At 29.5% G+C, this 15,115-nt stretch overlaps 7 protein-coding genes across 7 annotated transcripts; 3 read left to right on the top strand and 4 right to left on the bottom strand.

The window, feature by feature from the left end:
- Positions 1-93: 93 nt before the first annotated feature.
- On the top strand, positions 94-4,527 carry ELE39_003086 (DEXDc+HELICc; the record flags this gene model as incomplete). Its single annotated transcript, XM_067346260.1, has 1 exon — positions 94-4,527. One exon carries the CDS (start codon positions 94-96, stop codon positions 4,525-4,527), a length of 4,434 nt encoding a protein of 1,477 aa, XP_067200786.1.
- A 72-nt stretch (positions 4,528-4,599) lies between these two features.
- Positions 4,600-7,005, bottom strand: ELE39_003085 (uncharacterized protein; the record flags this gene model as incomplete). Its single annotated transcript, XM_067346259.1, has 1 exon — positions 4,600-7,005. The coding sequence occupies one exon, from the start codon at positions 7,003-7,005 to the stop codon at positions 4,600-4,602; it is 2,406 nt and encodes an 801-aa protein (XP_067200785.1).
- A 737-nt stretch (positions 7,006-7,742) lies between these two features.
- On the bottom strand, positions 7,743-8,483 carry ELE39_003084 (signal peptide protein; the record flags this gene model as incomplete). The annotated part of the gene is made up of 1 exon (XM_067346258.1): positions 7,743-8,483. The coding sequence occupies one exon, from the start codon at positions 8,481-8,483 to the stop codon at positions 7,743-7,745; it is 741 nt and encodes a 246-aa protein (XP_067200784.1).
- A 632-nt stretch (positions 8,484-9,115) lies between these two features.
- ELE39_003080 (uncharacterized protein) lies at positions 9,116-9,964 on the top strand (the record flags this gene model as incomplete). Its single annotated transcript, XM_067346254.1, has 1 exon — positions 9,116-9,964. The coding sequence occupies one exon, from the start codon at positions 9,116-9,118 to the stop codon at positions 9,962-9,964; it is 849 nt and encodes a 282-aa protein (XP_067200780.1).
- A 353-nt stretch (positions 9,965-10,317) lies between these two features.
- On the top strand, positions 10,318-10,722 carry ELE39_003069 (uncharacterized protein; the record flags this gene model as incomplete). Its single annotated transcript, XM_067346243.1, has 1 exon — positions 10,318-10,722. One exon carries the CDS (start codon positions 10,318-10,320, stop codon positions 10,720-10,722), a length of 405 nt encoding a protein of 134 aa, XP_067200769.1.
- A 239-nt stretch (positions 10,723-10,961) lies between these two features.
- Positions 10,962-12,314, bottom strand: ELE39_003058 (ER retention motif and EF hand; the record flags this gene model as incomplete). Its single annotated transcript, XM_067346232.1, has 1 exon — positions 10,962-12,314. The coding sequence occupies one exon, from the start codon at positions 12,312-12,314 to the stop codon at positions 10,962-10,964; it is 1,353 nt and encodes a 450-aa protein (XP_067200758.1).
- Positions 12,315-13,036: 722 nt separating this feature from the next.
- On the bottom strand, positions 13,037-14,752 carry ELE39_003047 (Myb domain containing; the record flags this gene model as incomplete). Its single annotated transcript, XM_067346221.1, has 1 exon — positions 13,037-14,752. One exon carries the CDS (start codon positions 14,750-14,752, stop codon positions 13,037-13,039), a length of 1,716 nt encoding a protein of 571 aa, XP_067200747.1.
- Positions 14,753-15,115: the final 363 nt, after the last annotated feature.

Below are 15,115 nucleotides of genomic sequence, written 5' to 3'. Positions count from 1 at the left end.
TGAGATTTGCAAGTATTTAGAATTCATAGATTATAAAGTTAGTAAGAGCATATTTTAACAGAATTAGGGTAAGAAAAGCAGGTAATATGAGAAATGGATCTTGAATCGAAAGACAGGTGGGTTTTGCTTGGAGGAATGTCTTCGGAGTGCAATGAGCTTTTGTTGAGTAAAATGGGATATTCATTTTGGGTAAGTGACTTGAGTGATTTAATCTATAAAGCTGGAAAAGAAGAAAATTCTGGAAATGATATTTACTCTTTCAAAGAAAGTATTTGGACAGGTTTATTGAGAATTTGTGATGGAGTTAAGTTCGATTCTTATGTTCAAGTTGAGAGCTCATTCAGTGAAGAGTTGATCAATTTGTTTCCTCAAATAGGGTATGAAGAAGAAAGTGGAATGATGAGAGTGAAGATATATTTATGGTACAATTTTGGCCTGAATTTTCTTACAAGTTATAATTGTAAGAGAGGAATTTTAACTTTAAGTAATAGTGGAATAAGTTATGAAGTTATATCTCATTTGAAGAATACGTTTTCTTTTGATTTTGATGAAACAAGGAGACCTTTTTTGGATTTATTCAGGAAACTAATAATCCAAGGAGACTTATTTTCTGATCTAAATTCACCAATATCTTTTGATTCTCAGGATCTATCGGGTATTGGAGAAACAAGTGGAACTGGAAATGAAGTTATTGAGAGTTTTTGTCATTCAAAGTGCAAAGTATTCAACTGTATTGAGCATTTGGAATTTAATTCTGACTTGGTAAATGCTTTATCTATCAGAAATCTGATGAATTATTTGAGTAAAGAGTTACTTTCTATAGGTAACTTTCATAAAAGTCAAAATGAAAATGATAATTCTGACATTATTGTTTCTATTTTAAGAAACGAAGGATACATTTATCAGTATTTGAATAGCGAGATTCCTATTGAAATTTGGTCCAGGATTTTTGATTTTCTCGACGATAATTCTCTTTCTAAGGTTTCTATCTTAAGTAAATCATTCAGATTCATTTGGCTGACATACCATAGAAATAACTTACTTCCTCATCAAAGAAGATCAGTAACCTGGCTATTACAACGTGAATCACATTCTGGGAAAGGCCATTGGTTATTTGAAAGTCCTATCAGATATTTAACTTCTTCTGAAGATTTATTTAAGTACTTATCTATATGGCATTATTTAATAATTAGAGATGTTTCTCAAGTTGTTGATTCTGAGAATTTGGAAAAGATTATATGGGATCATACTCAAAACTATTTAATGGGAACCAAAATTCATCCCAGATTTTTGAATCCAAGTATTTCACATAAGGCTTTTCAAAGAACCTCCAGTGTTGCTTTATATATGAACCATACTAATAAAACAATTCATTTGGGATTTTGTCCAAGATCTCAAAACGAATACAAAAACCAAGAATATTCTCAAACTAGAGGTGGTATCTTCTGTGACGAGCCAGGACTCGGAAAAACTCTAACAGTACTATCACTAATAAGTAAAACTTCCAACAAAGTTTCTAATATCCATAAAGATTCTGGAATTTCTTTCTTTGAATATCCACTTGGAGTCAAAGATTTACTTTATAGAATTAACCAACCAGAATTGGGTATTCAATTTATGATTAGTCATCGAATTTCTCCTCTTAAACTGGTTAATATATCTACAGAAAACGAAACCAGTATTCAGTTTTCCTATCAAAATAGTCTTATATACAATAATTCAGATCTTATTTCAAGTGGAGCCACTCTAATCATTGTACCAAATCATCTAATCCAACATTGGATTGATGAAATTAAAAAGTGGTACAAAACTGATCTTATCTCTACTAGTAATATTAATATTCATTCCAAAACTTCCATATCAACCAGAAAACGAATATATTTACAAAACTCCAAAAGTTATTATTCTAATCATGATCATCTAATATACTTATTCGATGATCCATCTAAAGACGAAGTAATTGAGCCAGGTATTCTATCTAAGGCTAGAATGGTAATATTATCATATAGAATGCTTACTAAGCAATTTCAACTTTGTAAGATTAAACAAAAATATAAGAGAGCTTCTGTTACAAATACTAGAGGAAAAAATAAAAACAATGATAATCAACAAGATTTAAAAGATCCTTTATTTAGGCAAGAAATGAGTCCAATTTTGAGAATTAAGTGGCTTAGATTAATTATTGATGAAGGACATAATGTTGGAAATTCTGAAATCTCTTCAACTCTTTATCAACAATTTATATTCAAAATAAAATCTGAATTTAAGTGGATTATGTCAGGTACTCCTTTACCAATTTCTATAGTAAAGTCACTTAGCACAAATGTTACAAATATTCTCAAATTCTTACAACTACCTATAATTTGTGATAGAACACGTAACTATGAACAAGAATCTATAAGGAATTCAAGAAGATCTTATAATGGTTATAATTCTAATTCAGTACAATCTCAAATCAATTATGATAATAATTCAAATAATTACTCAATCTTAAAACTGTCTAGCAAACCATCCATTAATGGAAAACTTTCTCCTATTGGAATATTTACAATATTTACTCAAATTGGGTCAATTATTGTATTAAATCAGAAAAATCAATGCTTACGTAATTATCTCCCTAATTTAATTGGTCCTATTAAAAAAGTTATTCAACCTTTTATTGATAATGAATTCTATATATATAATATTCTTTGCGAATTAACCCAAAGAAATCTATTTTGTACATATTTCAGCCAAGATAATGTTGATTCTTTATTACATCCTTGTAATGTTAATTATCGTCAAGAAGTTATTTGGAATTTAAGATTTGCTTCAATACTTGGATTTACTATTAATATCAAAGATTTTATCTTGGATGATAATAAATTACAACTGATTAGAAATATGAATTTATCAATTCCATATATTTCAGTATCAATGAAAGATATTCAAGAATTAAGATTAATGCTTGAAAATAAGCATCCAAATTATGAAAATGAACATTTTTATGAAATAGAATCACTTTCCAGAATGGAATTCGTATTAGATTACTTTACTAATATAAAGTTATCTTCCCCACAATCAAATACTATTAATAATTACGAACAAGACTTAATATTTGAAAAATTATCTTTCAATTATTACAAATGTGATTCATGTAATAATTTACTTTTATTTCCTTTGATTATACCATGTCCTAAATTACACTTGGTTTGTACTTATTGCATTATGGAAAAACATGGATACATTCCAATAAAAGTTGATCTTAATTATTCAAATACTTGTAATAATTCTAAAAAGAAATTATACTGGCCTAAAAGAGGACCCATCCAATTTTGCGTTGTTTGTGGGGAAAATATCCAAATAAATTCTGACTTTTTTGATAGACTACAAGTGCCTATACAAATTTCTCATATTGAATTAAAGAGCAATAATTCTCTTTTTAGCTCCAGTTCCAGTTCAATTCCAAATTCCTGCTTAATTCCAAACTCAAAAGAATTTAATAATATTATTCCATTATTTAATTTTCCATTAATATCTCAATTAAGAATTTTGTTGACTAAAAATTATAAATCCAGTGATATTGAAAAAAATATATTCGAATTATACCAGAAATTCGCAGATATTACTGTTAATAATATTAATAACTACCTTTATAATTATATTCATTCTTTTGGTAATTCATTATTACCTTTTATTGATATTTATCAAAGTATTCCATTTATTTCAATTGGATTAATTTCTTTATCAAGTTCAAAACTGAGATATATTCTGCATTGTATATTAAAAGATATTGAAGAAAATCCAAAAATTAAAATTATGATTGTTTCCAGCTTATGGCAACAATTGGATTTTTTATATTATACTTTAACCATTTTATTTAATATAGGAACTTGTAGATATTATCCACATATACCAAAATCAGAATTAGAAAGATCTATTTCAAATTTCAAGAAAGATAATACTCGAGAAACTAACAATCATTTTCCAGTATTATTATTAAGTATTGATATTGGATCTCATGGTCTTGATTTATCTTGTGTTTCTAATATATATATTTTAGATCCAATTTCAGATGAATCTATTGAAAATCAAACAATTTCCAGAGCATATAGAATAAGATCAAATAGCTTTTCATCTTCATCTTCTTATGTTAAAGTTAAATATTGTTTAATTCAAGATACCTTTGAGGATATACTTTATGATTATATTCATTATAAAAGATTTATTTTTCAAAATAATTCCAAACCATCATCATCGTTAAATAACTTTTTAAAAGAAGATGATCTTGATAAAGTAAAAAGATCTAGTAAAAGAAGGAAGAGAAGCTCAATATCCTCTTCTTCTTATGGTGGTAACTCTCATATCAGAAAAAAAACGAGTTTAGATTCCAATATTAGTCTTATTAAAGATGATTTTATAAATAATAACAATATTAATAGTAATATATTGGATTTAGATTTGAAACCAAATTATGAAAATATACCAGAATCCAACTTTTTAGATCTAGATGCTACGCAATTATTGCTTAGGATCTTTCTCAAGTAATTTATAATAGAACTGTTTGATTTAATATTATTATTATTATTATTACTACTATTATTAATAATATAATCTTCATCATCTTATTTTCTTAAATCTACCTCTGGATGCTATTCTTACCTTTGTGTTAAGCTTTTCTTCCATTTCATACATTTCTTGAATCTTTTTATTATTATACCTAACATGTTCCAAAAATTCTTCACGATCCCTTTCAGAATATTCCAGAAAACTAAGATCTTCTTTTCTAGATCTTAACTGATTTTCATAATTGCTCCTATCAGCCATTAATCTTTGTTTTATCCTTCTTCCTCCACGTACTGCTGCTAATCCTCTAATATAACCTCTAGATTTTGGACCAACAAGATGAATATTTTCCTCACCAATAGTCTTATAAGATGATATATGACTTTGTATAGGAAACTGATTCATACTTTCTTTAATCATTCTCTGTCCTTGAATAAAACTATAGTATTCTTCTTGAGGATCATCCTCTTGTTGTAAACTTTCATGTATTGGTAAAAATGATTTAGGAATCTTTGATTTCCTGGATTGAGACCCATTCAAAATCTTTCTAGATGGACTAATGTTATAATGAATCCTTTCCATATATTCTTTCTTTTGGTTCATAGCGTCTTGGTAATTCTTTAATGAATCATAGTAACTTTTCCATGTCTTTTCAATTCCTTCTCCTCTATATAAATTTCTCTCTGGATTATATAATTCACTTAAATCATACTCGATCTTGATTTCTGGATTTGAATAAGAATTCATACCTTGTAATAACATTATATTTAATTCATTTTCTTTTATACTATTTGCAGATCCAGTTGACTTTTGTAGATTTTCTGGATTATTTAAATCTATAAAATCCTTTGAGTCACTATCAATAAACGAAGAGATTTGATAATTTTGAGTAGATTGACAATTATTTCCTTGTTTTGGTAAATTTTCCTCATTCCTTTCATTTTTTATTTGATTATAGTGAATCTCCAAATCTTTCATTAATGAGTCCAAATCTTGTTCCTTGTTTTGAAAATCCAAATCAAAAGATGTTTCCTCCATATATTTTTGTACTCCTATTTCCTGAGTTTGATGACTTTTTCTCTCTCGATCATCTTCCCACAAAAAACGATCATCATTATCACTATTATCATCCAACTCATCAAAATATGCTTCCAGATTAGAATCTGCTGGTACATTTGAAATATTCCTTACCATCGCAATTCCTCTATTACTTACAATTGCTTTGATTACATTTTCTTGTCTTAGAGTAGAATTTGATAATCCTTTTGCTTTTTGAAAAAATGTCTTCTTAACATTTTCTTCCCTTGATTCACTTTTATTTGAAGATGAACTTTCGTTAAATAATAGAAACTGATTCTTAAATGATTGGGATATTGGTAATTCCTCTAATATCCATGGAAATTTTATTGGTATTTTATTCAAATCTGTAACAATTTGTAGTGAGGAGTTTAAATTTCCTTGAGATTTTTTCTTTGAATTATTTGGAGTATCATCATGAACAGAACTATCATCTTTTTGCAATATTAATGTATTTGAACCTTCAGAATTTGCAAATCTCTTGCCCATTCTTCCTGCTGACGGATTTTGTTTAAACTGTCTAAATATTATAGATTCTTTATTAATTTTATCTTTACTATATACTCCAAGAGCTTTTTCTTCATCAAAAGTTTGAAAATCCAATTTAGTTCCAATACTTGGTAATAACTTTGATGACCAAGATGGTGCTTTTTCCAATAAAGTATCTCTTTCTAATTCTTGAGATAATTGAACAAGAGGACTTCTATCGAAAATTTGTTTATTATTTTTAAAGTTGCCAATTAATGTTCCCAAGCTTGTATCTACTCCACTTCCTACTATATCATATAACGATCCATCTCTTCTGGTACTTGACAAACCCATTGAAGCGTGAGAAATAGTAGAAACAAATAGTGGATATGCTGATAACTGTCTGTCTAGTTGAGTTTCTCCTTTTACATGCATTGAAACACTTTCATAATTCATTGCATACTTTTTTGATTGCATCCTATCTAAAAACTTTACTACAAATTCTGCAGCTTTTGCTTCTGTTACAAAATCCTTAAATCCAGAATCTCCATTATTTATTTCTTCATTAGTTGCATTTCCTTCTATTATATTCCAATCCTTAATCATCCCATTTATTCCTCTCTTAATTTTCAAGTCTTTCTTTTTGTTATTTACTTTAGAATTCACTCTAGATGAATACTTTTTACTAATTACAACAGTTAAATCCTCTGTTGTAATCCCATCACGTTTTGGAGCTTCAATTGCGCCAGGTACTAATTCCAATAATTTATATGATTTTGGAGCTTTTTGAAATGAACTTTTGGCAGACTCCAATATACTGGTCGAGGAGTTTATAGCCCTATTTATTCTACTCTGAGTTGCAAACTTCATCCTTTGAAACCCCTCCAGGGTAAATAATTCTTTATCTGCAGACATTTTTAAAAATATTTATTTATTCTCTTACTTTAATATTTTAATTATATAACAATTTCTAATTGGCCACCTCTAAATTAAAACTGCATGCAAACTTTTGGGCTCAAGCAGCAATTCCACCTGCCCCTAATTACTCTTCCTGTTACTTTTATTTCTAATTGATTACTTTCACACAACCTTAAACAATTTCATGGTCTTATTCTACTATTAGATATCATATCCATTATTCAGCCATGATTCTTACAGAGTATACTTTAATTTTGACAAAAACTGTTATCTACGTAAACTCTTACTGCAAAATGTAATTTATGATTTTTTTTTACCCACAACCTTTTTGACATGAAAAAATCTATTTATAATGGCGCGCGCGCCAAAACTTGCGTGTCAATAATTGAATAAAATGCATGTTAAACCTCATGCAAATAGAATTGGGTGGAATAAATGAAGAGAGGAAGAAAAGAATGGTCAATTGGTAGGAGAGGTAATGAGTAAATCTTTATTTTTAGTAAGAAGGGTGTCGAGTTGTTTAATGGAATATTGTGAGTAGTGATTACGGGTAAAACTAGAATGAAATTAAGTCAGTAGTGATAAGAGAAAAAAAGTTGTAAAGATTATAAAATCAAAATAATATATAGTCATAGAGATATTGCTGTACTACAAACGATGTTTGACGGGTGGAATGTAAGTTTATTTTAATTAAATAGTAGGCAATGAAAGGTGAATTAAAAAAGAAAAATGCATCAATTTAAGTGAAAATACCTGTGAAGACCAAATTCGAAAGTGGATACTTTCGCAGAGTCCTTCCCTTTTTTCTTTTTTTTATTTAGCTGATTCTTGACTTTATTTGATTTTACATTAATTTTGATGGTATTATTCTGTGATCTTAAGGAGGCTTCTATATTTCTGTGTTTATCAGCACTAGCTCTATTAATAGTTAAAGAGTCATTTTTAGTTCGTTTTAATTCATCAGAAATATCTTGACTAATTTCACTAGATTGAGTTAACACTAGGTTATTTTCATGGAACTGTTTGGAGAATTTGTTACTTACTAAATTTAAGTCGATCGTATAATTAAACTCGGATTCAACTAAATCAATAACATCACTATAAAGCTTCCAGAATGACATAAGTTGAATAGAAGAGCAAAATTCTTCAGATTTTGGAATAATTCTCTTAATTAAAGGAACATGTAAAAAGTCCATAAAAGGTGTATTTTTTGAGATATAATTTTGTGTAGTATTTGTATCTGATTCTGTTTCTTGATTATTATTCAAAAAAAACTTCATAAAATTTTCCTTAATCAATCCTAAACCATTTCTGAATCTTTTTGATAATTTTTTGTCAGAATTACTGGACTCATTGTAATCATAGTATCCGAACTTTCCTGTTGAATTAGCATAAACAAATTTAAAGTGAATACAAATCTGAAGAATAACGGATAAGTAAACAAATAAACACAAAATTCCTTTTTTAAATTTCATTTGTTTTCATAACGGTCTCTTTATTTAAAATATATTTATCTGAGCAGAAAGATAGTAACTGTGAATAAATCACTATTTTCTTATAATTTCATTACTGCAAAATAACTCTATCGTGTAGTATAATTGAAGAGAAATATTGACCTTCAATTACCAGTAATTAATAACCAATTAAACTCTAATAAAAATGATTCAATCCAAATAATAAATCAATCTCAGTAAATCAATTTGATTTTTCTTTTTTTCCAAATGTTGATTTTTTCACATTGAATTTTTAAAAAATCTCCTCTTATTTTAATACCGGTTTAAGGTGGTATCAGATTTAATGGCGCCACATTTTATTATAATAAACTTTTGAGGTAACAGTGAGCATTTAAGGAGGCAAAGAAAAAGAAAAATTGAATTTGCAAGCAAAAAATTAAAAAGGTCAACCCAAGTGAGTGAAAATATTAAATCGTTTTTTTGTGTGACTGGTTTAGTCTATATTAGGACTTGAAATCAATCTTTTGGTGTGAAGGGGATTTGAAACTTAATTCTATAAATAGAGGTGGAGAAGAAAAAGTTAGTAATAGTTATAAAATAGATGAAAATATGATAAAAAAAGGATCAAACTAGAATTTATAATAAATCTGAATATGCAAAGTACTTCAGGCTATTCAAAGAAGCTAACTTCTGGTTTAGGAACAAATGTATACCACGATGACAGAATCAATAGATTAAGCCAGAGACTAAATAGTATTCACAATGGGCTGGATATAGATAGATCTACAAAACACTATGATAAGCTGGCAGAAATGGAGGCTAACATGAAGAGATTTGAAGATGATATGAACAGAAAGTTTGACGAAGGGATGAAAAAGGTTAATGAGTTAAGGAGTACTTTAACGATTTTAAAAACAGAAAATAGAGACATTTATTCATCTTATTATGTGGATCACGAAGCTAAAGCTAGTTCCACAGAAAGCCAAAACTACTTGAACCCAAAAAGCGACATTTTACAAGCAGAAAGGCGTCTTAATGAACTACTTCAAAGTGAGATATTCAGCAGAAAGTCTATGGAGCAAAGACTGATTGAAATTATTGATGAAAGAATGGAACGTCTTAGAAACGAAATCTCCAAAAAAGATATAGAAAGAGAAGAATTAGATTCCTGCGTTAAGAGATTTGTAGAAGTAGATATTGTCCGTCTTGGTAATGCAATTAAGAATGAAGTTGATAAATGTCAAGCTATTGAAAACAGTGTATTGTCTCAACTTAAAGAAGAAGTCGAAAAGCTTAGCTACTTGATTAATGATGAAGTTAACACAAGACAACAGTCTATTGATACCTTATTAGATCTTATGGAAAATTTGGTACAACAAATTACTATTGATACCAGAAATGAACGGTCTGAAAGACAAAATTCTGAAGATACGTTGCTCAAACTTCTTGAAGAATCTCTTAATAGAATTCAAATTGCCACATCAACCATTACAAAGCTCTGATATTTTTTTTTTCTATTTATTTTAACTATATTATAAATTATTACTATTGAATATATATTATTAGTTCTAAAATATTTATTACTATTTAATTAATTACTAATTTTCTGCTACTATCAATGTTCTAATACTCTACTAAATTCTTTTTGTTCCTATTCGCTTTTTTTCCTTATAATTATTCTGGCTTGGATTAATTTTGCATGTTTTGGCGGGAACTCTTATGGCTACATGTACTAATATTAACAGCGGAGAAGTAGCAAAATAATAGTAATAATAAAAGAAAAAAAAGATAAAATAGCCAGGAACAGAATAGCTGTTTGAGTCAGAAACTCAGAAATATATTATAGAGGTAGAAAATGGTGGTTATTGTAGACCAAACTAAAGCTAATTCCCTCTTTCTTATAATAGCAGGTCTAGGCGGAATATCCAGCATATGTCGTTCAGATTATAATCTTCCTTTGTTTGTGTTTATTTGGTGGAGCTATTTTAGCTTTTCTGAGAGCCAGAAGCCACGCCAGCAGAAGTTCATTCGCAGATTTATCCTACTTTCATGCTTGCAGGACATCATCTTTGTACTTTATTGGTCTCCTATGTGGTTTTCTATGCAGTGGAAAACCAATGAACCTTCCACTTTTGCAAGTCACATACTAATAATTACCATTGCAGTTATTAACTTAATTCTAAAGCTTATTACTTTGTTTATTCTAAAAGGAGGAACAGGTTTTACTTCAAGCCAGGTTATTGTATACAACAACTACTAATCGTAATTAACCTGTAAAACAACTAACCCATTCGCTTAGCACCTACCAGATTATTTATTTCGGTTATTAGTACAAATTAGAGCTAATAAGTCTTTTAATTACTATTATTAGGCTTGTTTTTATGTTTATCGAGAGAATTTAAGGAATTATTAAGTAATTAAATATCTAGTAGTAAATATGTAACTAATTTAAAACCTAGAGAATCAAAATCCACATTTCTATACAATTCTAATGACGAATTATAACTCATCTTTAACACCTGGTGAAGAAAATTCCTGATTATCTTTATCTTCATGATCTGGAATCGCAGTTTCATGATCATCGGGAATCTGACCATTCTCGCCCATCTTAGAGCCAATCAATGATTGTAACATCTTAAGAATTTCCTCCATACCTGCGAGATCACCTCCTTCTGCTCCTTCCGCCTTATTAGCAAATACATCAAACATGCTTCCAGTTTCATCTTCAATATCACCAAGTCCAGAGTTACCCATTAAAGAAATAAGCCTTTTGATCATATCATCCGAGATCTCAACATCATCGTTGGGATTACTATCATCAGTTTCAAATTCATCATGATCAAAATCATTTTCTTCGTCAGACTTTTCAGCAAATTTTTCATCTTCACCAAACAATTCAGTGCACTTTTCACTGGATAAATTATAATTTTCATCATCAACTCCAACAAAAATATCGTGTGGATATTTAAAAACATCTCCATAATCTGCCAATATTGATTGAATATAAACAATATAGTTGGATCTTACAAAATCTATAGGGATTGATGAAGACTTTGGATCTTCTGGCTTAGCATCTTTTCTAGTATTATATACATCTATCAACTGGTGATATGCATCTGTGATTGCATCCTGTATCTCCTGGGATCTTAGTAAAAAGATAATCCTCTTAACAGAAAGCTCTTTCTCACCAGACATATCAACTCCAAAGATAACAAGCTTACCAGAATCATTAGTAATAACTTCAGCATTCTCCCTTTGAATCTGATTAATTTCTTCCCTATCAATGATTCCATCACCGTTCTTATCATTTTGAGATAAAAAGCTATTGATCTTAGCAAATAGCTCCTTTGATAAACTATAGTAATTTGTCAAATAGTAATACTCTCCAACCGTCAAGTATCCATCTTTATCAGCATCTACCTCTTTGAACAATTCCTGGTAAAAGTTATTCAACTCCGTTTTTTCCTTAGTTAAACCTTCATCTTCATTAGAGGTAAAATGGCCAATAAATTCTTCATTAGACAACTTCCCATCCTTATCCCTATCCAAAATTCTAAATTCTGCTTCAACTTCCTTTAAACTTGATCTTTCTGATACAAATTTTATCCACTTAATCAATTCATCCTTTTCTAAAAGTCCATCTTTATTTAAGTCAATTATCTCAAGTAGAGTGTTGAATCTTTCCAAAATAATATCTTCACTCACAGACATTGTTTTAACCCATTCATCGTACATCTTTTTATCTGAAACAAGTCTCAATAAATTGGGGCTCTCATTAATCCCAAATACGAATCCTGTAAAAAGAAAAATTAAAAGAAGGAATCTTGCTAAGACTGAACTTAAAGACCCCATATTTTTTTTATAATATTAATTTCTTCCCCACTGTAATTAATTTTACTTATTTTCTGCTCAATATCTTCTCTTAAAATCTAAAACTTATCTTTTGACTACTACTGGCTAAACTTCTAATTCCCTCTACCTGGAATATTTTTACTTAAATAGCTCAGAATTTACTGTTTTTTTAATTATCACTTAATTTTTCAAAGTTAAAAAAATATCAATCTTCTGAACCCCATTTCCTTCTATCCTTTCTCTTAAAAATTTTACCCCTCTATTTGACAATAATGTACCCAACTTTCCACAAGCAATTAATTTAATCAATTCCTGAGGTTGGCGCCCAAAAACATATTTCAATTTTAATAAGCAGGTCAATAAATAAAATTGCATGCACGCATGCAAATACATCAATTCATAGTAACGGACAGTGGATGAAAATAAGTGTAGAAATACAAGATTTCAAAAGTAAGCAGAAATAAGGTCAATTTAAAAAAGTTAAAGAAGCTATGAGATCTTCATATTGTCTGAAGTTTTTTATCTCAAAAGCAACTTGCAAAGTAAAACATCTAATTCCTTTGTAAATAACTATTAATACTATACATCCCAACAGTCAGAGGCAATCATAATAAAATAGTTCTGAAGTAGAGGTTTCACTGATTAGCCAGTAGTTGTTTTAAGCCACAAAAATAAGACCAGAAAATATTCACTCTTTATTTTTTTTTTATTGAAATTATCACTTAAATAAAGTCAGTAACATCAGCATTATCTATAATAGGGCTAGAAGAGTCTCTAAGATTGGTGTATACATTTAGGAGGTCAATCCCCATGGAGTCTCCACAGTAAACAAAGTCAGAGAATGTATTTCCCATGTCATATTGCTTATTTGGGCTTGTTGAGATTCCCGTTGAATATTGTTTGCTTTCAGCTGAAGAATCCAAATCTAAATAAGAGATAGAGGAAGATGCTGAGGGAGAAGATGAAATGGCATTGTCATTCTCGTTGAAATGGAGAAATTGATCACCTCCTGTTAATGGCCAAGGTACATCACAGTTTGATAGGGATATTGAGGGATTTATAATATTTTCATTGTCTTCAAAACTGTAGTTAAATCCATAATTTAGAGAGTCTGAAATTATTCCTACGTTGCTTCTCAATGTATTATTATTATTACCACTACTTGTGATATCATTAGAGTTGCCACCACGTGGATTATTGTTATTATTGCTACTGCTGCAGGTATTGTTAGAGGATACATTGAAACCTTTCTGAAAAGAAGAATTCTGATTACAGTTGTCATTTTGCTTCATATCTACTGTGGGAGGCATAAGTAGCATATCCAGTCCCACTGATGTAGCTGGAATATAATTCTTCTCTGGACCAATCGAAGCTGGACTGGAAACTGCTGTTGACACCAAACTGGTAGAATCTACAGAAACACGCTTATCACAGTAAGGTTCATCAAAAATGCAGTCATTAATAATTTGCTTAGGAATTGAACCTCCTCCCTGAGGATTATAGTCAAACTTAGGAGTCATCTCGGTCTTAAGATCCATTAAGCCTGTTCTATAGTCATGGTAACCACACTGATCTCTCTGATCATCAACTAGCAAGCCGTTTCCCATGTAATTATTATATCTTATATCTGGAGAAAGTCCACCAGATTCTAAAATTGGGCTTGCAAGAATGTTCATGTTTCCAATCATACCACTAGATATTACCAGATTTGAGCCATCCAAATTAGTACAATTCCCAGTTATATTGTTATTAATGTTATCATTCAAACAGTTACTGTCACTGCTACTACTATTATTATTGTTACCATTGCTATTAGCAGTGTCTAAGTTTTTGCAAGCATTTACTAAGTTAATTGGTTCATCAATTATAGACAATTCTGGATTTGAGCTTTCGTTATATATATATAGATTCATACCTCCAATGTTATTTGAGCCTTTCCCAGAGTTACTTACTCGATTAGTGTTGACCATAGCACTATTCTGACTGATGCTACTACTTGTATTGATTGAGGTCTTATTTGCATAATTAGAATCATCTTGAAGAAGCCAGGTTGGAACAATTCCATCAGAAGCTGTTGAAATCAGCTTGGAGTCCATGGTCAAAGTCGAGGGTGCAATCCCTCTAACCTTCTTCAAGAAATATTTTTGGGCATGAGATCTGATCTGGACAAGTGTTCGAGTTTTAACCTCTTGTTGTACTAAAGTCCAGTTCCTTCCGAATTTTTTCAATGCTAATACAAATCGGTTGTGCTCCTCATCAGTCCATTTCCCCACATTTTGACCCAATATATACCTTTTTTTTCTATTTCCCTTTTCAAATCCTTCTTCACTATCTTCCTCAAACTTTCTTTTGGGATATCCACCAATTACCTCATCCTCTCCGTAGTAGCAGATCATACCATTTTCTGAATTATCAGATCCTACCGTATAGTTCAACATTACCTTTTCCAATAATTAATAAAAAAAAAGCAATAAATGGAGGATTATATTGTTTGGTCTAACAGATCCTTTAGCCTTAGATCCAAATGCTAGTTATTAGTAATACTTTTAGCGTTAAAGCGTGTTTAATCCTTTGTTGATAGTATTATAGATTTCTTGATTGTTTTAGATTAACTTCTCAAAATATAAATAACTAATGAAATAGTTTATAAGCAGCTTTATAGATTATATTATATATATGTTATAATTACATATATATAATATATATATATAAATATATATATATTATATATATATATATATATTTATAAACACATAAATTTGTTGGTTGTTACATACAAATACATAAAGTATACAAGCCCT

The sequence above is a fragment of the Cryptosporidium sp. chipmunk genotype I genome, assembly GCF_004936735.1.
Source record: "Cryptosporidium sp. chipmunk genotype I strain 37763 chromosome Unknown contig_4, whole genome shotgun sequence".
NCBI classification, from domain to species: Eukaryota; Apicomplexa; class Conoidasida; order Eucoccidiorida; family Cryptosporidiidae; genus Cryptosporidium; species Cryptosporidium sp. chipmunk genotype I.
Note: the sequence above shows the minus strand (reverse complement) of the source record. Positions and strands in the feature narration are given on the sequence as shown.